The 24,146-nt window shown below is 37.9% G+C and overlaps 1 protein-coding gene across 5 annotated transcripts; it reads left to right on the forward strand.

The window, feature by feature from the left end:
• Nucleotides 1-983: 983 nt before the first annotated feature.
• On the forward strand, nt 984-23,840 carry LOC134678922 (voltage-gated potassium channel subunit beta-2). Of its 5 annotated transcripts, XM_063537675.1 has the most exons (19): nt 984-1,115; nt 1,680-1,774; nt 1,990-2,091; nt 2,537-2,665; nt 3,769-3,889; nt 4,091-4,226; nt 12,538-12,611; nt 12,696-12,929; nt 13,190-13,283; nt 15,699-15,841; nt 15,920-15,999; nt 16,798-16,930; nt 17,557-17,693; nt 19,753-19,849; nt 19,964-20,079; nt 20,627-20,763; nt 20,893-21,052; nt 21,147-21,213; nt 21,562-23,840. In XM_063537675.1, the coding sequence occupies exons 2-17, from the start codon at nt 1,766-1,768 to the stop codon at nt 20,999-21,001; spliced, it is 1,851 nt and encodes a 616-aa protein (XP_063393745.1). In that variant the 5' UTR covers nt 984-1,115; nt 1,680-1,765; the 3' UTR covers nt 21,002-21,052; nt 21,147-21,213; nt 21,562-23,840. The 5 variants fall into 5 exon arrangements, with proteins under 5 accessions (XP_063393745.1, XP_063393740.1, XP_063393741.1 ...); XM_063537670.1 differs by lacking the exons at nt 984-1,115; nt 1,680-1,774; nt 1,990-2,091; ... (1 more) ...; nt 3,769-3,889; nt 4,091-4,226 and adding exons at nt 8,167-8,252; nt 8,570-8,762; nt 15,552-15,578 and having other exon boundaries at nt 15,714-15,841; XM_063537671.1 differs by lacking the exons at nt 984-1,115; nt 1,680-1,774; nt 1,990-2,091; ... (1 more) ...; nt 3,769-3,889; nt 4,091-4,226 and adding exons at nt 8,202-8,252; nt 8,555-8,762; nt 15,552-15,578 and having other exon boundaries at nt 15,714-15,841.
• Nucleotides 23,841-24,146: the final 306 nt, after the last annotated feature.

Below are 24,146 nucleotides of genomic sequence, written 5' to 3' on the forward strand. Positions count from 1 at the left end.
TGATCTTTGGCCAGGATCCGAAGCAAAGATCTGAAGCCACGCCCAGAACTGTCAGTAGAAAAAGGCGCTTTTCAAATTTTTATTGATCGATACACTTCGCGCTTAGGCACTTTTTTTCCTACTGACGGAAAAATGGCTTGACAGACTTATTTATCCTTTATGGGGTCAATGCCGCATCTTTAATAAAGGGTAATCTTTTATAACTCGTATACTTAAGTATCTTTTAGTATACTTATCTTTTAGTATTCGTTTTATTTAATTTTTAAGTACCTACATTAGTTATATTTAATGCTAGTTTAGTTTATATTATATATCTATTCAAAATGTTGAATACCGGATTTAGGATGTAGGTATTCCCATTTGTGCCCGCTCTCCGCCGGGCACAGTCGGCACAGGGTGGGAAGAGGTGGTTAAAAATAAATCATTCCCATTTGTCTCTGGTCATCATCATAAAACCTAGCAGCTAGTAAGTACAGTCAACGGTAAAAATATGGGTGTAGACAACTTACTCAAAAATATGTCCCATAATTCTTAATTCACTGACATAAGAGTTATGGGACATATTTTTGAAATGATTTGTACGCCCATATTTTTACCGTTGACTGTACATGAAGTAGGTAATGTGTAAGTAAGTAAATTTTATTATAACTACTAGGTAACACCCCTTTTACCTTCACGTCTACACAACAGAACAGAGTGTCAGTGCCGTGACCGCCATTCGAACTAGAAGGTTGTCACTAGACCGGGCAGGTTGACCTGATTTTGTACCCAGTAAAGTTTTAACAAAATCAAATTTTACGCAACTCACAGGTACCTATGTTTAATACCCGATGTTTGTCCTTGAATCTAACATTCGGTTACTTTGCCTCGATCGTAAGATTTCGGCTGCGACGCGTTTTGGACCGTTGCCAAAACAGTTTCATATAGAACTTCACTGCACACAACCATGAAAATAAACATCTATGAATAAATTCTCACGGTTTATAGATACCCGATTCAGTCAACTCCGTGGATTGACCATAGAGCCACTGCAGAAAATTTTGGTGTCAACTATTCGTGGGACAAGTGTGTAAAACTGGCTCACCAATTTTGGATTTCTTATCATCCGCCTACCGGTAAGAATAGGTTTAGATGTTGGTTTCGATGTTTTCTTTCGGTCAACTCGTGTAATTAAACGAGAAACATAATTCATTATTTTGGACTTTCCAAGCTATTATTTCCAAAAGTATTCATTCAATCAAATAAAAAACCGGCCAAGTGCGTGTCTGGCCACGCATTATGGAAGGTTTCTATACTTTCATACTTACGATGTAAAAAAGCCTTATTAGATACAATCAAATGAGCGTTCTTTCCATAAAAAGGAGAAGTTTAAATACATGTTCAAAATAAAGAGTAAGAGTTATCTTAGTCCGACTCTACCATACTATATCTAGGTATGTTTTCCTGATTGTCATGTGTTATATGCCTAATGTATTTTTCGTACTACCCAACCTCATTTGGTGACTTTGACATAGTTCCACAGCGTCCCGATAATCCCATAGCAAGCCCATATTACCATTTTGTTTAGGTTAGGTTAAGTTATTTTAGTTAAGTACCTAGGCACTTATTATAATATAGGCCGGTTGTTTATTCTGGGTTTTTAATAATGCTTCGTATTATAAAATATTTTCCTTTTCCAGGGGCGAAGCATACATCTAGCGGTGATGAGACTCCGCCAATACCAGAAGAGGAATTGGAGCAGCAGAAGATTGAACACGAACGTCAAATGCAGAAGGTTAATCAAATGCAAAATTTCATACATTCCGCGTCTTTCTTTCTTATCGTAACCGCGCCAGGTTTGTCAATCAGTTCGACGTTGTGTTTGTATAAGATCGGGTATGCACCGACTTCAAACATATCTGTCTCTGGCGCATAAAAAAAATACAATTTTGTTTTAAGTACGTTTATTGATGACGGTTTTTTAAGTTACTTAACCTTTTGTTAAATCAGGAAAAGGAATGCCAAGCACGGGAGGCTGAGGAGGACCGGAAGCTGGACATAGAGCTACTGCACCAGCGGGCCATTGAAGCTGAGGCCGAACAAAAGAGGGAGGTCAGCTGTTTTCCGCTATCCTTTTCGATTTCCTAAATATGTATTTGCACCATAGGAAAAAATGAGCTAATGCCTTAAACATGAAGTAATAAGGGCTGTTTTAAGTAGTTGTAAAGCTTTAAATGTTTAGTATCACTCGTATGGGCTTGTGCACAAATCACGCGAGGTTCGAGAGGGGAGTGGGGGTCAGATCACGTTGGGGAAGGGGGGTATAAGGAAACCTCACGTGTATTTTCTACAGTGAACGAAACTAAGAAAAAATACCTATCTACTTTTTCTCGGTTTCGTTGAACATCATCAAAAAGGAGCCGAAAACACCTCGCGTGATTTGTGTACAACCCCTATTCATTTCATTAAAATGAGCACCTGCTTATCAATGTAAGGGCTGCGTCTACCCTTGCAGTCTTGCTTTTAGTAATGTATGTGTTAAGGATTAATTATTTAGATCGCCGACGCGGCAGGGGCGGTGCGAGGCATGAACACATCGTGGTCGCACCACGGCCTGTGTGAGCTGCCTCGCATGGCGACCAGGTGGCGTCATAGTAGGCCGTCCATACCGGACACCCATTACAGAGTGAGTACCCTGTGGGTGTGTTTCTTGCTAACTCTGAACTTCATTATTGGGAGTGATGCATAGATCTAGAATGTATAAGATTGTCTGTGCTAAGTATCACAAGTGTGGTTAATAAGGATGGCTCACGCTAGACCGGGTCGTGCCCGGGCCGAGGCATCCGACATGTCATTTTCTATTACGGCTGATCGATGATCACGTGGTGCTCTCCATAGAAAACAAAACTCCGGAAGGAGCATTCCACGGGCTGTCCCGTACAAACGCATTTTATTTCCTGTGTCGCAACTTTTTTTTCGGCATTTAAAGCAATCGATTATTTTTCTGTGCATATTTTTGACTATTTGTCATAAAAAAGAAACTCTTATACCTGCAAATCTTCAGGAAATTCGCGTTTGTACGGGACAAACGGTAGACGATGATTTCATGGAATGCCCCGGAAGCTCCGGTCCGGCCACAGCCCGGTCTAACGTGAGTCATCCTAAGTGTCATTCAGAAATAATATGTAGGTAAGTCAATGTAAGTATACTTATGCGTAAGTTATTTTCTTTTGTATTTCCTGAATACAGTTTTTCGTATTTTCCAGTCCGCTAGCCTTACGACGCTTACCTACATTCAAGCAGCCGTTTCTGCCTTTTTCGCGCTTTTAAATATGAAATATTCATATTCGTGATGGCTTCCCTCTTGCGCATTTTAATTATATTTAAACGTAACAGCGTAAGTGTCATTCTAGATCTGTGCGGGTCCTTCTTTCTCTTTCATCCTTGTGTTAAAACCTGCATCAGCTACTCGTACTTAGTTGGAGCCCAGAGTCTATTTTCTTATTTCATTTTATTTATTGTGATAGGCTGATAGCCTTAAGCATAACAAAGTCTTTTTATTCCACATATCTTAACGTCATCTATACATCTTGTAATACGAAGCCCCCGTCGTGTATGTCTGTATGTATGTTCACGATTAGCTCAAAAACTACTAAACGGATTCTCATACAGTTTTCACCTATCAATAGAGTGATTCTTCAGGAAGGTTTAGGTGTTGTTGACTCATTGATTCTAAATAAATAACGACGGAAACTGGATAGGGTTTGAGCATTGTAGTTTCTTTCACAGAATATTATTGCGCAGAATATGCTGAAAAAGGCGTGCAGTGCACAGTTGGCCACGCCTCACTCTATACAAAGCATCACGGAATGTGACAACTGGATCAACCTATCCCGCCTAGGAACTAGAGGTTAGTATCCTATGACCTCTTAGCATGACTTGCGTTAGCACGACTTCAAGTATGGAGGCGCGCGCGACAACGCAAACTTAAAGGTTCGTGTTTGACCCTTTTACGGGAATTGTAAAATTTATCGACCAAATAATTGTTCATACCAATATATAGGTATCAATGTTCAGAAAATATTTTTCTGATATATCGAATGTTCCGTAGATGACTCTATAGACAGTGACGTGTGCTGCGAAGCGTCAGTGTGCGAGGCAAGCGCGGACGCTCGCGCCTGGCGGTCCTCGGCAAGCGACGTCTGTCAAATGCGAATCGACAGGGATCGAGCTCCGTCATGTCCAGGGCAAGTGAACCTGCCGCGTAGCCAAGATGCCAATCGCTTACGCTCCGTAGCGATCGAAACGCAACTGTCACTGTCGCGCTAATATGGAAGAGTGATAGAGAGACATAATGCTTTTCGTTGTCGAAGCGATAGCGATTGTAACCTTGGCTAGGCCGGCTGTATATACTCGTATTCTTCTCTTATATATAATACATGTAGATATACAGTAACTACAGCGCCGAATAAGTTGTGATGTGACGCGTATGCTCCCGCCGGGTAAGCTGGGTATGTAAGTGAGATAAATGAGTGGACGCTCTACGCTGACTACGCTACACGTCCCGCCGAACACTGCCCTCCTATACCTCGTTTTTTTTAGCATTAGAAAAAAGGTAAACAATCTTGATGTGTCTTTTAATTGAAAAACACATTTTTAAAATAAGTTACGGCAAATATGTAACAATTATGAATCTAATACGAACATTTTTATTCTTCTGCTTTCATAAGTAATAGTTTTTGGTTTTTAAAAAGCGTTTTTCAATTAAAAGACATGTCAAGATCGCTTACCTTCTTGCAAGTTCTTTCTAATGCTAAAAATAACGAACTATAGGCTCTCGCTACTTTTTTATAATCATTTTACTTTTACGACATGTTAAGCTGGAAACAAATTATCGGACGCGGCTGACGGACGCGGCTCACAGCCGCGACTTACACCTATCTAGATAATGAATATACACTGAACTGTGCAAACTATCGGAGGTAAGCCGTGGACGTGACCTTGAGCCTTCGGACATCCGACAGAAAGGGTAACAGCACCAGTGGCCAGCCAGGGACCAGTGGTCAGCCTTTTGAGTGGTTTATTGGTCATAAATATCTGGTATATTCGTTTAAACAAATCGCGAGTACTCAAATAGGAGCTTTGATTCCTTATTGGTTAATACGTCACACGACAGGTGCGGTGAGGGAACGGGGGGAAGAAATATACTCGTTCATACAGGTGCTGTTTGTCGACGAGTGCAAAAGTGACATGTCCGCCATATTTTTTACTGCACGTGGTGTTCTCTTAACAGGCAAGAAAAACTATGTTTTAATGTTGTAAGTTATTATTTTTGTTAGTGATTGGTTTGTTTATTAGTTTATCTATTAAATTGGATTATGTTTTGTTGAAAATATCTATATTTCACTTATAAATTGAGGGGGCTGGCCACTGGATAACACTTTTTTCCAAAAAATCCAGTGTACAGCCCCCCGCGGCTGACCTTTGGGTTATTCGTTTATTTTATTATTTTCGAGCCAACACGACCGTTAGGACCGTTAAATTTATATTTTCAAATTTAGTTAGGCATGCCCTAGTCAATTTTAAGTAAAATCTAGTAGTCAGCCGCATTTGAAATTACGTTATAATGCGGCTGACCACTGGAACTTCTTCACTTCACTTCGCGGATCCAATACTCAGCCATTGACGTTGCTTGGTACGTCGCCGCCAAAAATATGTTCACATTTTTAAACCCTATCTCATTGAAATAAGGTTCAAAAATGTATACATATTAATGACGTTAACTATACATAACTTTCATTTTGCTTTTTCGTGGTAGGTATATGACTTTGTTTATTAATGATAATTAGATCTGCATAGAATCGTTTCATTATTTTTTACCGAATAGGTACCTTCTTCCTCGCGTTATCCCGGCATTTTTGCCACGGCTCATGGGAGCCTGGGGTCCGCTTGACAAGTTTTTAGTGTACTTACATAGTACATAACTAACAAATTTCGTGTCATAAGAATTGTATGTACTCATAAGAAAAAATAATGATAATCATATTGTTGGTTATGATATAAATATAAGTGATTTTGATCAAATTATTATGAATATTATAAAGGCTGAGTACTGGGTATATAGAGGCTGCTTACTGGATTTTGGAGGCTGACTACTGGAGAAAAGTGCCACTTTTTGTTTAAAGTTAATTATAGATATTATAAAGATGATTGTTATTTTTTTTAATATTTTGGTTTAAAATTATGATAAACAATTGATCTAACTATGTCATTAGTTTAATTATCCGACTAATCCTGTAGAAATGCCGAACGTTCAAACTTAAAAAAGTCGTTATAAGGCTGACTACTGGTGCCTTTACCCAATCTGGCGCGCTGGATGTTCCTGTCAGCCGAAAGCCACGTCCCGACCACTGTGCACACTTTTATGTCGCGCCCTTCGAGCAACACCGGCTTCCGACACGTCGGAAGGGAGGGGCCCAAGCGATATCTCACAGTACAAATCTTTCTGCCATTTTTCGCGGGGGGAAGGTGCACACAGTCGCACTTCTCACACACTTACATACAAAATCCAATCAGAGGCCCTACCGCGAACCACGTTCGACGTGTTGCCTCTCTATGGCACTTGTAAATTCATACGTAAGTGTGACAGGGAGGCAACACGTCGAACGTGGTTCGCGGTAGGCCCTCTGTAATGACGACACAAATACATAGAAAATGACACACGTCAAAGACAAATCTTGCAAACCTCGTTCTCTTTTTGTGTACGGACAAGCGACTAGTGTCACAACACGCACACTAACACATTTTCGTTGAAGTATGTCATTGTATTCTGAAAGATGAGAAGTCGGATTTGTCGCTCGACCGATCCGCAATTTGTACTGAGCGAGCAAAATCGATAAATCCAACAATTACTTGAGACTAAAATATAATAATTGTATTTAAATGTAATTTAACGTATGATATGTAAAAAAAAATATTACATGTGAAATGTAACACTTTCTTTTTGTAAATTTGATGTCCCCGACCTCTTTTTACAACAAAAAACCGAGAAAACAGGCATTTTTGTGCAGCAGTGTTCACGCGCGCGTCTGGACTCGGTCTAGTGGAATATCCAAGTGCAACTAGTTTTATTACCCGCGCTAGATTATATTGACGCGCTAATCTTGTACCTCGGCAGAGGGGAAATAGTGCGAATGCCGCCTCCCTTCCGTGTTGCTCGAAGGTCGCGCCCGTCAGCCGCGTCCGTCAGCCGCGTCCGATAATTTGTTTCCAGCTTTACCGGCCAGTTATATGTATGTATATATTTTTTTGTAAATAAGTATTTAGTAGGCACACACTGGCCAAGTTAACCATATTTCTGTGGGATATAATCATATCAGTACCTAACAGAAACCCTTACTATCATGAGTACCTATCAGGTATGTTCGCAGGTGACTGTATTTTGCACTTAGCCGACTTCTGTTGCTGAACCAATTGGCATTCATGGTGTGAATTCATAATTGCATTAACACTGTTCGCCTGTAACCTAATTTGCCATCCGTAGGTGGTATATGGATAAATTTTAATTACATTATAACGTACAATGGTTTTGATATAAGTAGTAATTAACTTTGGTGAGCAAGTTCTAATAGTAGACCAAGAACAGTCTGCAGCGATTTTGATAGCTCACGCAGTGCTAATATTATATTAAACGTCAAACTTCAATATTTCATAGACGTAACGTGACGTAATATAAATAACAGTTACACTGCGTCGGCTATCAAAATCGTTGCAGACTTTTTTTGGTCTAACCTTAGTACTGTAACTAATAAATAGTTAAAGGGCAATCAGTTGTTATTGTTACGAACCTTTTGAAGCAAATATGTAATTGTTATTCATTTATGCCTGTAAGTTATTAGTAATTTAATCTATACGTCAGCATTCTGCTTTGCAAGTTAATGTAAGATGCGATATTTGCGCAGATTTATGCGAAAAAATAATAATGCGAGTGTTGTAATCCGGGCCAAATGTCGAAATGGGTCAGTAAAGCGGGTTATCTTGCAAGTGACAAAGGCTGTATATGCCGTTGTTGGTAAGTTTGCGCGCGTCTTTTACCGAGTGTCGGTGAGACAGTGCGCGCATGTGCGGAGGGTAGAGCTCGCAGAGCGCAGGGGTTGTGCCCTGCCCCGCGCGACCCGCGCCCTCCCCGCGCCGCAATACAGTCAGACCGCTGCCCGACGGCTCGTCGCAGCAATAACTAATGTTCAGTACGTAGACCACCAACCGCTGCTCCGGTGAGTGCACCCACTGTGACCCACCGATTGAACCCTTACGTGTCAACCACTAATAACTTAATACCTACTTTTCCTACTTCATGATCTTAATTGTGGATTTTGAGAGTGCTTAGATGTAAACGATGTGACGTCACTCGAATTCGTGTACCCTTAGCGGACTAGCGTTAGATGTTAGCGGTAGGGCATGCATGCTTCTCTATGTTTACCTTACTATCCTTGAGTGTTACGAAATCGTGCCCACTACGTCCTATGCGAGGGTCGGTTCGAGGCTGCCGTGGAAGTCGTATGACGTTTCATTACAGATAAGACGTTTGTAGGGTGTTGAGATGCTGTTGCTAAGCGTAGGAGCAGAATGAGGCGGCACGAGATGCAGTACAAGGGGGCGGACGGCGGCGGCGGCAAGGAAGGCTCGCAGATGTCGCGCAGCGAGTCGAGCTGCACGCCGCACACGCCGCTCGGCGCGCCCGACAGCGCCTCCGTGGACTCCAGCCACATGCCCACCATCTATCGGTAACTCCACACCGACACCGACGACACGACGCTGCCCACCAAGGGAGAAGACATACCCTTCCGACACACACCTAACAAGAAATCTCGTCAGTGTGTAGCGGATAAACCGGCCAGTTGCACAAGGCAATACAAACACAACATCATTTGTTTACCGACTCATTTTACGACACACGACGAATTTTCTTTTGTGCATTTATGCAATCGATTCAGTCACTAGCCTTTTCCGGGCTACAACGTTTACAGTGCAACTAGGTAAAGGTAATGCAATTTTCGCCTGCCGCATGCCTAATGAGCGCACGTAACGGCTGATATTGGATTGGGACGGCAAACGTTGATGCTAATGTTTCCTTTGCCTCGTTTTCATTACGATCGCGGGAGCTAAAGCACTGTTCGAGCTTTGGTTACATTTTCTTGTAGGATTCCTGTGCAGAAAAATTTGATAGCGTATTCAAATTCATAGTTCAGGAATATTAATTATTTCAATCTTATTAGTGCATTCCACATGACAATATTTGGTTAAACTGGGGCTTACTAAAAACAAAAGTTGATGTGTTGTCATAAATTCATAATAATATTTTAATTTGTTTACAGTGCGCTATATTTTGAATAACGATTTTACTCTACGGCTGTCCCATTTCAAAACCTAGTAAGTGCAAATTTCTCAAAATTTGTTTTTTGTGTTATTTGGACCCAGCTAGTAAGTCCTCACCCGATTACAAAGACACCTGCTCAAAAATCGGCATAAATAACAGAGATTTTGACACCTCCAAACCTAGTAAGTAGCATGTAGTGACGGTTTACCATTGTAAAACTCAGCAAGTCACAAATCCTATATCAAAACCTAGTAAGGGACTAGGAAATGCAAATCGGTTATTTTTTGTATGGAAATCATCGGTTTTTAACCGAAACCGCGGTTATTTCCATACAATAAATAACCGATTTGCATTCCCTATAAGGGACTGAGACATACTAGGTTTTAGCCTGGTTATCCAGCAGGCTTACTAGGTTTTTGAACTGGGTATCCATGCATGGCAGACGCGCGGGGCACTGAGCCGACACCATATTAAAACCTAGTAAGTGTTCAGACAGAATTTTAACACCTAATTACAAGAGCGTAATGTGCTATAATTTTACAGTATGCTACTGATACAGATAAAAATAATTCCCAATAGTTACCACCATCTCACCCACTAGGTATTTATCATCAAAGTTCAGTGGTAAATACCTAGTGGGATTTTTTTTCAGTTGTTACAGTGGTAAAAAGTTAGAAAAAAATCTCAGTTGTTACCACTGGTATTAACTTGGTGGCAACTAGTAGGAAAAACCCCGAAATGTCTTCAATGTTGATAAGTGACACACCAGGTTCACACCTAAAACGAGCACTTACTAGGTATTGGAGTGGGAATATGTAACACAAAACATCGGTGCTCCCATTTTCAAAGTTAGTAAGGGGCATAAAACTTGTATAAATACAATATTATTATATAATATTGATGTTGATACATGCAATAGTTACTAATCAACCCATTCATGTACATTTTTTTATTCAAATTTAAATCATTTTTTGAGGCTGACATATTTTATGTTTTTACGCTCTCCTGTAAAATTTGGTCTGAAGCACTTACTAGGTTTTGCTATGGGACAGCCGTCTATCAGATAAAAAATTATATAAAACAGATCTGTAATTTAAAACAAAATTGAAATGTTAATGCACAAACACTAAAAAAAAAATTCATACAGTAAAATTGTAAAGCAGCTTAACTTCCGGCGTGGCTGCTCTACTAAGTGCTACACCGATCGTTGCAAATAACTAATCTTAAAGATACATTGATTGAGTGAGATGTACATACATTTATTAAGTCAGACAATATCGTTAGGTAACAACCAAAAGTCACTCATTGCTAAATAGTAACTAACCAAAAATCAACGCCCTCTCTCTTGCTTGCCTCTTACTTGTGGTAGTAATTAGGTAGTGAGTTTTGGTTGTCACCTGACGATATTGTATACTTATTGAATTTGACAGATAAACGAGATGTCGATGTATAGTTCATTAAATCAATGACTCTGACTGTTATAAGTTGACCTTTGACAATTCAGTGATCACAATTTATAAGGCGCATTACTTGCAGCCCCATTTGTGTCTGCTGTCAAACTAGGGAGCACGTTTTCTTCATAGATTTTTACCTCTCTATTACAATTAATAACTCTTTGATGGTATGTTGTATGTGAGCGTACGGTTCGTATCAAGCACTTTGAAAGGTGTAATTTATTTTAAAAGTCGTACTCTGAACGGAACAGTCAATTTTCTTGAGGGCTACAAAATTGTGTGAACTGCGTGAAAGCATTTATTTATGAAGTATAATATATACTTATTTAATACAATAGGAAGTTATGTCTTCTCCTAAAAGGCCCGTAAAGCTGACAGCGCACTCCGCCACATCGCGCACCGCGATCGTCGCATGCCAGTAGGTACCTACTTTCCAAAACGCAGTATCTATTAATCATGTCGCATAGTACACTTTAACCATGTATCAGAAACACTGTTAAAGCGCATTTTTCAATAGACAGGCAAGGAGAGAATGCTATCGGATATTAAAAGATACTGTTGTTTAGATAAAAGATGATGGCTTGGCTTGACTCATGCTGTTCATTGGGGAAGTTGTCAACCACAACACAGGTAAGGTGATCTCCTGTACTCTTCGCACTGATGCATCGACACCGTTTCTTACTTCCTCCTCGCTATCTGTGACTGCAAGCTTCTTGTGACCGACTTGCGGCTGCCATCTACTTTACTTACGTACCTAAAGTGCTTATTAGCTTTTTAAAAGCGAGAAATAACATCCAATCTATTCATAACTAAGTGCTGTAGGTTTGGGTAAATTTAACAATTTCTCATGACATAAAATTAGCAAATCGACTAATTAATAGTGTACGAACTAGATGATTAGATTGAAAATCAATGTACTTAACTCGCTCTCTAAACGCCATACTCGTAGTACCTACTATACTTCCTTTACCTTTAAGGCGAATGCGCTTTGTTGTGGACGTGGGTGGTGTGTGTTCCATCAGGTGTATCGCAATTGTATGCTTACTTCGTTTAAAAAATATTTTACAACAATACGAACGCGAAGTGTACAAATAGAACAACCTACCCTTTTTAAATTAATTAATGAAAAGTACGGTAAACTTCAAAATCAATAATAACAATGTAAAATGTACTATAAAAAATTTCGTTATATTGTACGTTTAAATAATTGCAACGTGTCATTTTATGTAGGTACCATGGTGCATAGAGAGCGTTATAGATACGTAGATATAGAAATTAGTTGTTACATACATATTAAAGGCAGATTAGGAGTAGATCAGTACTGCCTTTAGCACTAGAAACATTAGGTAACTAATGTCAGTAGAAACATATCGTAATCATCATATAGCGTAGTTCTAATCACGACTTACTTCTTAAATTGCAAACAGCGACTGTACAATTATTTAGGTTTATTACCAATTTATGTATTTTAACAGTCGTCCAATGTTACGAAAAAATGTTCAGATGTAGTGCATAATTGTTTTCCATTGGTCATGCTACTTCAGTTAGCCTCGGTACTTTTTATATCGAGAGTATCGAGACTGACTGAAATTCAAGACACGTTCGTAGGTACATTGCCGTGAAAACGATGGAAAAGAATTATGGAGTACATCTGTAAGCTGTAGTTAATTCGTGATTTTGTACATAACTATTAGAATTTACTAACGTTGTTTTGTTTGAATTGTTCAGATGTCGTGCTCCGATTGCATCCCTGGATTGCATGGATGATTTCAGCGCAAATTCTCAGCAGATGCTAGATCAAGGCAAGTAAATTAAAAAAAAACTATCCTATTAAATTTCATGTGGAAGTTAAGTTCTTCATGAGAATTATCTGAAATATTTTGCAGCTGGAGAAATCAGTGTGTCTCGGCATATGTCAACGTATATGGGAAATCACGCCAACATGCCTTCGGTGGTAACTCCTGGATTACGGTACAAAAACCTAGGCAAATCCGGTCTGCGCGTGCCCAATATTGGGGTAGGCATCTGGACTATGCTTAATGAAGATTACGCGGAGGACATTATATTGACTGCTCTGGAGAACGGTATAAATCTGTTCGATTTGTCGGAGGCTCATTGTGGTAAGTACGACTAGGTACCTACCTGAGGTGTTATGCAAGCTCAAAAATGTATACACACGGAATTAATTTTATGACCTATTGTGAAACGGATAACTTTCATGAATACAAAAATTTATTGGCTTTTAACCGTCGTTCAATATAATAATATTTATGATTGCGTATAAATGAACTTTTACCAGGATGTTATCAATATTTCTGTGTGTATTTTTAAAAGGAATGTTGGTTAAAATAACACTTTACCTTAAACCTTATATTGACAGCAAAAGGCGAAGCTGAACTGGGAAGGATATTAAAGAAAATAAACGTTAGACGAACGAGTATTATTATAACGACAAAGATTTACTGGAGTACCAAGTAAGTGTTGCATGTACTGGTGTATTCGTATGGTATGATGGTTTGGATGTATGTTGGATGTTTAGATAACGTTTTGGCAGTTCGGTACCTATTGCATTGTTTAAGTAAATGTATGTTGGCATCTGTGATCTAAAAGTAGTAGTAGGTACCTGTATACCTATGTATGTAATATAATATATGGTTCTAAATATCTTGATCTTGCCCCCTATAGGCTATAGTAGTACTTAAAACGAAGTGTTCAATCACACTACACTACTACACTTGAGAACAATGAAAATGGGTCGATTGGTACCGAAGTTTTCAAACATAAAACGTGTTCCGTTTTCATTGGTCTTTGTCTAAATACTTATGGATGATATTCACCACTGGTTTATCAATAACGACACAACCGACCTAGGGACCACTATCGGTAATTGTAACTTAAAGAATTCACCCTTTCAGATTCTTTGATAACCACTTTTAATTTGTCACCCAGCAGCTTATTGAAAACCCTAAACTTTAGGGCTTTCATTGCTAGTGCTACTGGTACGCATCCAATGTAAAGACAACCTTTAGGCCCTAAAGGTGCCGTTCCGGTGTGCTAGCGGGACACCGCTATTTAATTGCAACGCTGTGGAAGTCTCGCTCACACACATGAGCGGCGGCGTGCTATTTTACATCAATGTGATAACCGCGTAAATTCACGTACTAAACACTGCCTGTTTCAATTTCTTACGTAGGTACAGTCAAAAAAAATTATTTCCGTACATTTTACTAGGGACGTCATATGTACTGTTGTTACTGTGAGTGTGACAAGGTGTGAAATGGTACTGAAATTCGTTGACCGTCTCTACTAACACGGCATATAATCTAAAATTTAAAATATGGATACCTACTTGAAATAACTTCTTGTAGGATATGAAACTTACCAGTTAATTAATATGAGTCATTGAAACTAAGATAATTGATAGTAACTATTACCGATATTAGTCCCTGCGTTGATCTTCTGGCAAACGTCTACCGAAGGAATGCTACACCCTGCACGCGTCCAATATTATGAACTTACTTATTATTATAAATCTGTAATATATTATATTTTTCTAAATATTTTTTCAAGTATAATTCGCAAATAAAAAGAAAAAGAGCACGACTCAGGTCTTTATAATCATTCGTGTGCTAACTCGGGGTACGCCCTAGGAATTATCGATAAATAAGATGTGCTCATTAAAAATCCACTATCACGATATAAAAAAAATCAGGCATAAAATACTGGTGCCCCGAGTTAGCACTCGTATGTTTATAATTTATAATATATGCAATTAGACCCACAGTTAGTTCAAAACCTGGACTGCAAACTGCAAATCAATACTCGTAGTTTTAAACTGGATTAATAATTATGTATAAATTTATTCTTTTCCCGTTTACTCGTTGGGAAGGCTTGGGTGTGTAGTTATTTTAGTCCTTAATATGGTTATGTGTATACATCGTGTTTTTTTATTTTATTTTTACAACATTAGGAATGAATTTGAATTGTCTCCATTTGGTTTGTAATTGATTAACATTATATTTATTACTCGATAATTTATGGACACTTAATGATTTCGACAAGTTTTTTATAAAAATGTACTACATACATTCACAAAATGTCTAGAGATATGTAGAAAGCTAGATTAATCAATTATCGCTAATAAATAAGTGATTTTATTGATATGACGTGCCATTGTCTCGTCATTGATACCTACTTACTTATTTGTTTCAGTTAGGAGCTTTATTTACTATAAAACCATTGTTAAAAATTACAACCTCAGTATATCAAATCACCTACCTCGTATATGACGTATAAGTATATACCTACCTACTTCGGGCATCTAGACATTTTTTTTATAACTTTATAGGTTAAAAAGTTTGAATAAATTATGTACAATTATGTACACACACGAAATACAATAAAATTAAATAAAAACTAACTAAATTAAAACGAAGTAAAATTAACCACCTTAGGTATTATAAGTCCCCCAGTCTTGTCCTCTGCGGAAGGGTGCCCATGTGGCTAGCTACATTCCACCCTGAATGGCAATTATATTTATTAACCGAGGATTGTGATGATTTTTAGAATTATTGAATTATTTTATACATAATATTGAAATCGCGAAAAAACACGGTGTATACGAATTTATCGATATATGTATATATTGACAACAAAATTATATATGTACCGGTATATGTAACTGTTTGCATTTATTTCAACTGCATGTCACCTATGCTAACGAGTGTCATGTGTTTCAATAGCTTCCACGGATTTGAATTATTTCTTAAGTACAGATGAGTGATTAACGCTTTAACCAGCTCTTCAACAGACTTGCTATCACTTATTACACTCGCTTTTATGTGCTTTTTGCTTAATTGTTGATGTGTTACCAACTGTTTATTCATTAGGTTTGGTAATGACAGGTCGGATGAGAGAGGTTTATCTCGTAAGCATATAATCGAAAGCATCAAGGCGTCGCTGGCTAGACTACAGGTGGAATATATCGACGTGGTACTATTGCATAAGGTCGACCCTGTTTGCCCGATGGAAGGTTAGTAGTTAGTTCAATTTATTTTATTTTATTTTTTATAGCGAGCACATCCGTGAAGTGACTGTTTATTGTTTACAGAATTGGTACGTGCTATGAATTTTGTTATAAACCAAGGATGGGTCATGTATTGGGGTACGGCTCGTTGGTCACCGGCTGAGGTAAGACTAATTGGAAAGTTATCGTATAGTAAAGTCCACAAAACAGTGCGCTTACGTGGTCATTTGTGCTTCCCTATCATGTGCCTAAAACCCTTACCTATCTTTAAAAGCTAACTATCCTTATATGTATAGCGTGCACTAAAACTAGATTAAGATTAACAACATGCATGATTCTTTTTTCATGATTTTATAGAACTGAATTTATAAAATATTCAACCTATCAGTATAAAATTGTTATTTCTGTTATTACTGAGATAAATCGTGTACTTATAACAAGCAATTTTATCTTTGCTAATTGTCAATTGAATGACTAGAAGCTGTACTCAAACAATACAATATATACGTTTTAGTAAATCTTAACTTCTACCCTAGAATTTAAAGAACCTTTGTTATATAACTGTTTCATAAAATACTATCATTCATGACAATCAATGTCTATGGCACTGGTCCCACCGCGAGCTAGTAAGCTATGAGCTATCGGCTATAAACACGAACAAAAGATAAGCACTCCCGTGTAAATAAAAGAGACACGGCTATATTTATAGCTCACCGCTGAGCGAGTAACTATAAATATCGCCGTGTCTCTTTTATTTACAAGGGAGTGCTTATCTTTTGTTCGTGTTTATAGCCGATAGCTCATAGCTTACTAGCTCGCGGTGGGACCAGTGCCTAATGTCTATTAATTAGAATAGCATGGAATAGAAAGTTAAAGACACAATATGAATATGAAAACAAACTTCATATTCAACATAAACGGTCGTAAGATGAACTAATTTTTGTCACTTTTGTCACTTTTAGATAATGGACGCCTACACAAATTGCAGACAGTTTAACTGTATCACTCCAATAGTAGAACAGACAGAATATCATATGTTCTGCAGGGAGAAACCAGAGTTATACATGCCTGAGTTATACCATAAAATAGGAGTAGGTGAGTAGACATTATTGTGACGATTTTGCGGTAATTTACAGTCTGCAATACTACTAGCTTAGCACCTTTACAAACGAGACACAGACTACAAAAGTTTTTGATCCAAATAATTTTATAGGGAAATTCTTTCATTGAGGCACCACGTATAGGTACATAACAGCGGTAGCAACTAAAAAATATTAACTGGTGGGAAATTAGATCGGATTTAGAATTAATTGCATGAGAATACGGTAAAAATTACGAGTTTTCTGGCGTGGTAATACAATATTGTATTATGTGCATGAGGTCAATATAATTATGTATATGTACTTGCCCATAAAGCCGACCACTGACTAACAGGCCGCCGGACGATATCGGCCTGTCAGTTAGAACAAAAATTTGACAGTTCCGAACAACTGACCGGCCGATATCGTCCGGCGGACTGTTAGTCAGTGGTCGGCTTAAAATCCCATGAAGTTTTTTTTTTATTTCACGGCCTATTTGTCTTCATTATTATTATACTTACTCACAATATTAATGATCAGGATCACAGCTACAATTAACACAAATACCTACTCAGTACGTTGATTATGTGAGTAGTTATGAATAATTTAGATTTATTTCATCAAGGCGTATGCGTATTTCAGGAATGATGGCGTGGTCGGCCATAACGACTGGCAAAGGCCTAGGCCGCGAGGAGATCACGGGCCTCTTCGCCAAGTCGCGGTTCAACAGAAAATACAGTACGTTCAGTTGGTGCGAGGAGGACCTGGCTGTACCAGACGTAAGTTACCTACTATTATTAGCATTCTTTACGTTTTTCAGCAGCATTCTTTACTTAAGTCTAAAAACTTCCTAAGTTTTAAAACTTACTGTCTGTACAAAAGTTTCATCGTTTGAGTAGTAGGTACAATCTACATGTTAATTATTTGTTCGTATTACAGGCCCCACGGTAATACATTATACATCTCTAGTAAATTATCTAACATTTTATTGTTTATATATTAGTTAGGTATGTAATGTCTGTAAAAATTGGACATGTAAAAGTGCCCCTGTGGCCTAAATGTTTAAGTTTTGAGTTATAGTAACAACACCAGTCATGGGACATTTAAGAGGAAATTTGGAGTATTTATGATATTTCCCATAAACATGTAAATGGTCTACCGCTTAGCGTGTTAAAATATGAAAGTCCTATCCGTCTTTCATGTTTTAGGCGTGTTGTATCAAAGATACTGCAATTAGTTTCCACATATTTAACAAATTAAAACTATGCTTTTTTTCTCCAGTCATGGACACCAAAGTTCCAGTAATGGGCCCCCGGTAATGGACGTGGATCCAGTAATGGGCCCCCTATAATGGACATTGCTCTATGAGTATAAAATATTGAAATGGTGAATAAATCACGGCAAAATAAAACAATTTTTGGTATAAGCTTTTATCGCTGAATGTATTTTGCTTTCCACAGCCAATTATTATTGTATTAGATCCATCGAGACAATTCTAATATACCCTAACACAATTAGTTAGGGTTTAATGCGATAAAGTTCCCATGGCCACCTCCTGTCTCCATCGTCAGATCAGGTCCATGTTATCATAATATTGCATTATCATCCGATTTGCATACTTAATTACGTACTTACACAAAATTTCAACTGAATCGGAAATCGAAAAGTGGCTCAAATTCAGCTACCAAGATTGGACCCACACTAACTAACAGGGCAAGTTAAATAAAAGTTTGGAAAAACGATATTAATTTATCCGAAGTCCGAGAATACCTCCTGATTGACATATTTCTTAACTACATTTTATTTCTGTATTGTTTAAACATGAAATTATGGCATAGCAAGCATCATTCTGTCATTTGTCCCATCATAGGAGGTACGCAGTTTTACAGCTCCTATAATGGGATTGGGCCGAATACCACTATTTTTTTACATCTGTGGAGTCACAACATAGTGTGTTGTATACCTTATCTCATGGTAAATGCAATTAACAAAACACATTCTAGTTTTCATCAAGTATTAATTAATTAAAATTTAATAAATTAACTCACCTCTCTTAGCGAAGTTGTTAAGAATTCGTAGTGGTATTTTTTTTCAGTGACACGACAACTTTTAGGTTAACGCCAATTTCTTAAAAAACAACCAAATTCAATAAAACTTCAAACTGAAACAGCTCTAGGACTCTTATTTATGATTACATACAGCCACAGTGTTTATAAACAACTTTTAGATACTTATTTTAGAGGAATTATGTTTTTTTGTCCCATTACTGGTTCCACGTCCATTATAGGGTCTACTACTATATACCTACATCGTAATTAAATTCCTGTCTCCTGGTGGTAAAAACTCAAAATTAAGGCCTATAGATTCTAAATTTCTGATTGAATCCGCTTAAAAGGGTACCGTAGGTATCTACTTTTTCTATTAAGGCCTATTTACATGGTGCGAGAACTCGCAAGCGAGTTTCATTACATTGCGGTATTAGATTGGTTGACTGAATTAGATGTAACCAGTAGTCCTCAATCACCTCAATGTAACTAAAATCGCATACGAGTTCGCGCACTGTCTAATGGCCTGTGCACACCGGCTGCGTGTGCGTGCGGCGATGTAGTATATAGATCCTTATGAGAGATCGGCACACCGCTTGCGTGACGTGTGCGTGTGCGGCTCCAACATTTTAGCGCACGCACACGCGCACGTCACGAACACGCAAGCCGGTGTGGCTCGGCCTTAAATCAGCCCTTAAGCTGTATCTTCCTGAGACTCTGCAGCAGTTGTTTTGTTTTGAATTTGGAACTAGTTATTCTTATATTTCTTAAAGTGATGTAATACTGTTGCCAGATGAGAAGCTCCGGTAGTAAGGAGCAGGTGACAGGTGAAGAACCTCGGACATATGGAGACAAGTTACGTGACCTATCCAATCTCGCTAATTCACTAAGTACGTAACACTGTTGGTTAACGAATAATTGGTACTAAATGGACGGTCTGAACTCGTATCAGACTGCCAAGGAAGTGTCTTAAAATACATTAAAATGAATATAAATTCTTTTAGATTGCTCGATGAGTCAACTGGCTGTGGCGTGGTGCTTGAAAAATGAATCAGTCAATTGCCTGCTTTTGGGCGCCACCAGCGTTGAACAATTTAAAGAAAACATTCACGCGTTACAGGTACGATAGCTATGAGACTCGATAAAGTAACTTTTAACAGTTTTAATGTGTACTAGACTCTACTTTTTATGTAGAATTCGGACAACTATATACCTACAGACTATTGATTGGTATCTTTGCATTAACGCATTTTGATAATTTTAGGTTTTGTCTATATATATTAGGTGGGTTGTGTTTAGGTAACACGCATATATCTAATATATTTAAAATAACTCCAGTTTCGTCTTATTAACTAGAGTCGAGCCAAAAGGAGAAAACAATACCTACTAAGACTACGAGTACCTACCTCGCGTCGAATGATAGTCCCTATGACAGTTCCTTCTAAACTTATTTAGTTGATTTTAATATAAAAAATAATTGAATGAATGTGTTTTATCTTAATAAATCTTTATTACCTCAACGTTAAATACACGTGTAAACAAACACAAATGTGTTATATGACAGCTGCTCCCACATATTAAAATGAACTGTCATAGGGGCTTCGGCACCAAAGGTATAGAATCGTTTGAGTGCCAGTTAATGTTAAATGTTTCCATTTTTGGTACAGATTGTCCCGCAATTAACGCCCTTAGTAATGGCTGAAATCGAAAGGTTGTTAGCGAACAAGCCACAACGGCCACCCATGGTGTCTACGCTGGCCATGCGGAACCAACAGAACAATAACACTGTGCGAGTAGATATGACGTAAGTACTACCTAAAGACTCTAATAATAATATACTATCAGTATACTATACATTCGATGAATCTGAATTATCCTAAATAATAAATATTGTTAAAATATTTTACTGAAAATATAAAATTGTTTTGATCAGCGGCGCAACGTCTGGTACGGGCTCGCCTAAGCCCGAGGGCGAGGCGATCGAGGGCGAAGCCTCCACCCCCGGCAAGGAGCCCGGGAGGGGCTTCTGTGAGATTCAGTGACCGTGGTGGCGCGGAAGCACTGACTCTGCTTCCAAATCTAGTAAATCAAAGGTACACGTCAAAAACTTATTTCTTTGCATACCTATCTACATAATATACATATTGTTACTTGTAATTGTTCTAAACTATTCTACTAATTACACAGGAATCGCTTAAGGAATCGAAGCCAAAGTTCTTTTTGAATAATGCGGGCGAAGTCATCAAGCGAACAGGTCGGTATACCTATAGTTCGTTTTTTTTAGCATTAGAAAGAACTTCAAAGAAGATAAGCGATCTTGGCATGTCTTTTAATTGAAAAACGTTTTTTAAAAATCAATAACTATTACTTATGAAAGCAGAAGAATATAAAAGATCATATTAGATTCGTAATTGTTACATATTTGCCGTAACTTATTTTTAAAATGTGTTTTTCAATTAAAAGACACATCAAGATTGTTTACCTAATTTCTAATGCTAAAAAAAACGAAGTATAGGAGCAGCCTTACATTCAACATACCATACTTATATGTATACATATCTAAACTAACACGTGTAAAATCGAAAAACGAATTGTGTTTCAGAACAAGACGGTGTATCAACTGACGTGGTTGTGTCGGTGTCATCGCTGAAAGGCAAGCAACCAGCGAGCGGCGGCAGCAAGGTGAAGAAGTCAAAGTCAGAGCCGGCGCGCGCTCGATCCTCGTCTCTGCAACGGTCCTCCTCGGGCCAACTGGCGGGCACGCGCGACCGTCGCCGCTCTCGTCTAGACCTCTCCTCTCCGGCCGACATATAACACGAGATGAACATGGCCTGCATCACCTCTGACATGCCTGGCTTATTCTATGAAAACGAAAGAGAAACTATTGCGAAACCACCCCGCCGGCATCGCTTGTTCGACACCCAGGCCCCGGCGACCTCGCAACAGATGGGTTGTGCGTGCGGCCAGTGCGAATCGACCTCAGAAACATATACGAAAATATAAACTGGAAGTGATTTACAGATCTGTGATGAAGTTATTATCCAATGCAATTCTTGTAAGGGATACAAACAATCGGATATATTATCTAGTAAAGTGAGTGTTACAAAAATCTTTATTGTAGAACCTACCTTGTTTCGAATCGACAGATTCGAAACGAATCTACTTAATAATTAGATAGTATGCGTAAGGATGTAAACATCTAGATTTGTAAAAAAGAATTGTCACTCTTGCACGTGTAGTTGTTTATATATGACCAGCCAAAATAGGGAAGTAAGGTAAATAAATACTTACTTTTCGTACTGTTTTCGTAGTGGGTACGATTCGTAGTCCTAATTGCATAGATTTCAAGTAAGCAAGAGATTAATCCAGTGCATTTTAGAAGTGTCTTTTCTTACTAAAATTTATTTTAGTATACAGAAATTGTGATCGAGGGGTCTCGAGAGCAACACGATCGTCATATTCAGTAGACATATGGTTCCTTTGAAAATACTAGGTTAGGAAGATTAAAAAATGCCATAATCTATTAATGCTTTATCTGATGCGCAAATATTAACTTGAGCTGTCTGGCTTAAACAATTTGAAAACTTAATTGGTCATATATGCAAGCCATTCACACCACCTGCTCGAAAGTTAAGCCTTCTAGTGTGCATACTAGCATAATATTTGTCATGCTTCCGCCGAGTATTTAAATTCGCACCTCCGTTCTATAGAATCCACTTTATAAGCAGGCATCTTATAACGTGATACTGTGTCCTGGTTTCGATAGAGAAATAATATGTAAGTAGTTTACTATTGTATTCCTATCCGGCAAATCACTGCCGATTTAGTACGCGGTCCTTAAGAAAGTTAGTTACATTCTTTGTCGGAATAGCTACAAATTTGGTAAATTCCTATATTAATAGGTGATTGAATTTAGAATTACCTAATTGAAACACGTACATTGTACATGAAACAACTGTAAAAACTGTTTTGTACTGTTTTAAAAACAATTTATAGGGCTCCATTGACTCGTTTCCGGAACGAAAAATGATGTACTACAATATTACCAGCGTTTTCATCGTTGTGTTATTATAAGGTTGCCATGGCAACGCACTCGTAAAGATAAGACTGGTAGGTACTGTTTCTGAAATGGATCCCAAGTAAGTATATTAAGATATAAGTAGGTACTTCCCCGTCTGACGTGTCATTTAGACGAGCCGCAGGCGAATGTGTATATTGGATGGGTCTGCGTAACTAATTAAACTTTTTAGACAATATTATTGTTAAATTCAATCAGCGAGTAAATAAATTAGTTATTATTAAGTAAAGTGTAGAGATAGCTCAAAAATATAAAGGGAGTGAAAACCGGAATAATTATATTTATTGTATATTAAATTATATGAGTTTAGAAAACTCTGTTTTAGGTTAGTGGGTATTACTTTCAGATTTATTGCTAGACTTATTTATTAAAATTAAAAGTGTAGAGTCATGTACCTGTTACAATAACTAATCGAGATATGAAGCAATGAGTAAATTACAAATACTTCTTGGTAAAATATAAGTTTAGATTGGTGATTAAAGTATTTTTTACAGATCTGTACTTAAGTAAAAGGGTTAGTTCCTGAATTCATCTGTATGTTCTTGGCTGGGTCTTATGATCGTTTACAATGTACCTTAGTAAGTGGAAATGTAGCATGGTACAACATATTAATTCATTTCATATCACTAGACATAAGGTCACACAATTTTCGTACCTACTGTTATTAGTCATTGAAAGTTTATCTATTACGAGCATACATCAAGCGCAGCTTGTATATACATATTTATATTTTATGTGTTATTAATGTTTAAGCCAGAATATTGTACTTAAATCATCCTTATGATTAAAACTGCTATAAACAATATCATGTATTATTGAGACGGAAATATTATTTACCTATAGGTATATATAAACCATGCAAAAAATTAAATGTATCTAGTCTGATTTCAATTTATACCGGTAACGGCCGGCTCCAGCATCGTGGCAGACTTAAATGACCGTCCATATGCGTGTAGGGCCTCTCAAAATTAAGGGTCCCGTAACATACCTACTTAATACATACGCTCAATCAGATCTGTGTTTCACTATTACGTATTATCCGCTAACAGAAAACGCATAAAAATCACCTTATCATAGCGGCTATTACGGTTCCTGAAATACAACCCGGT

The sequence above is a fragment of the Cydia fagiglandana genome, chromosome Z (assembly GCF_963556715.1).
Source record: "Cydia fagiglandana chromosome Z, ilCydFagi1.1, whole genome shotgun sequence".
Taxonomy (NCBI): Eukaryota; Metazoa; Arthropoda; class Insecta; order Lepidoptera; family Tortricidae; genus Cydia; species Cydia fagiglandana.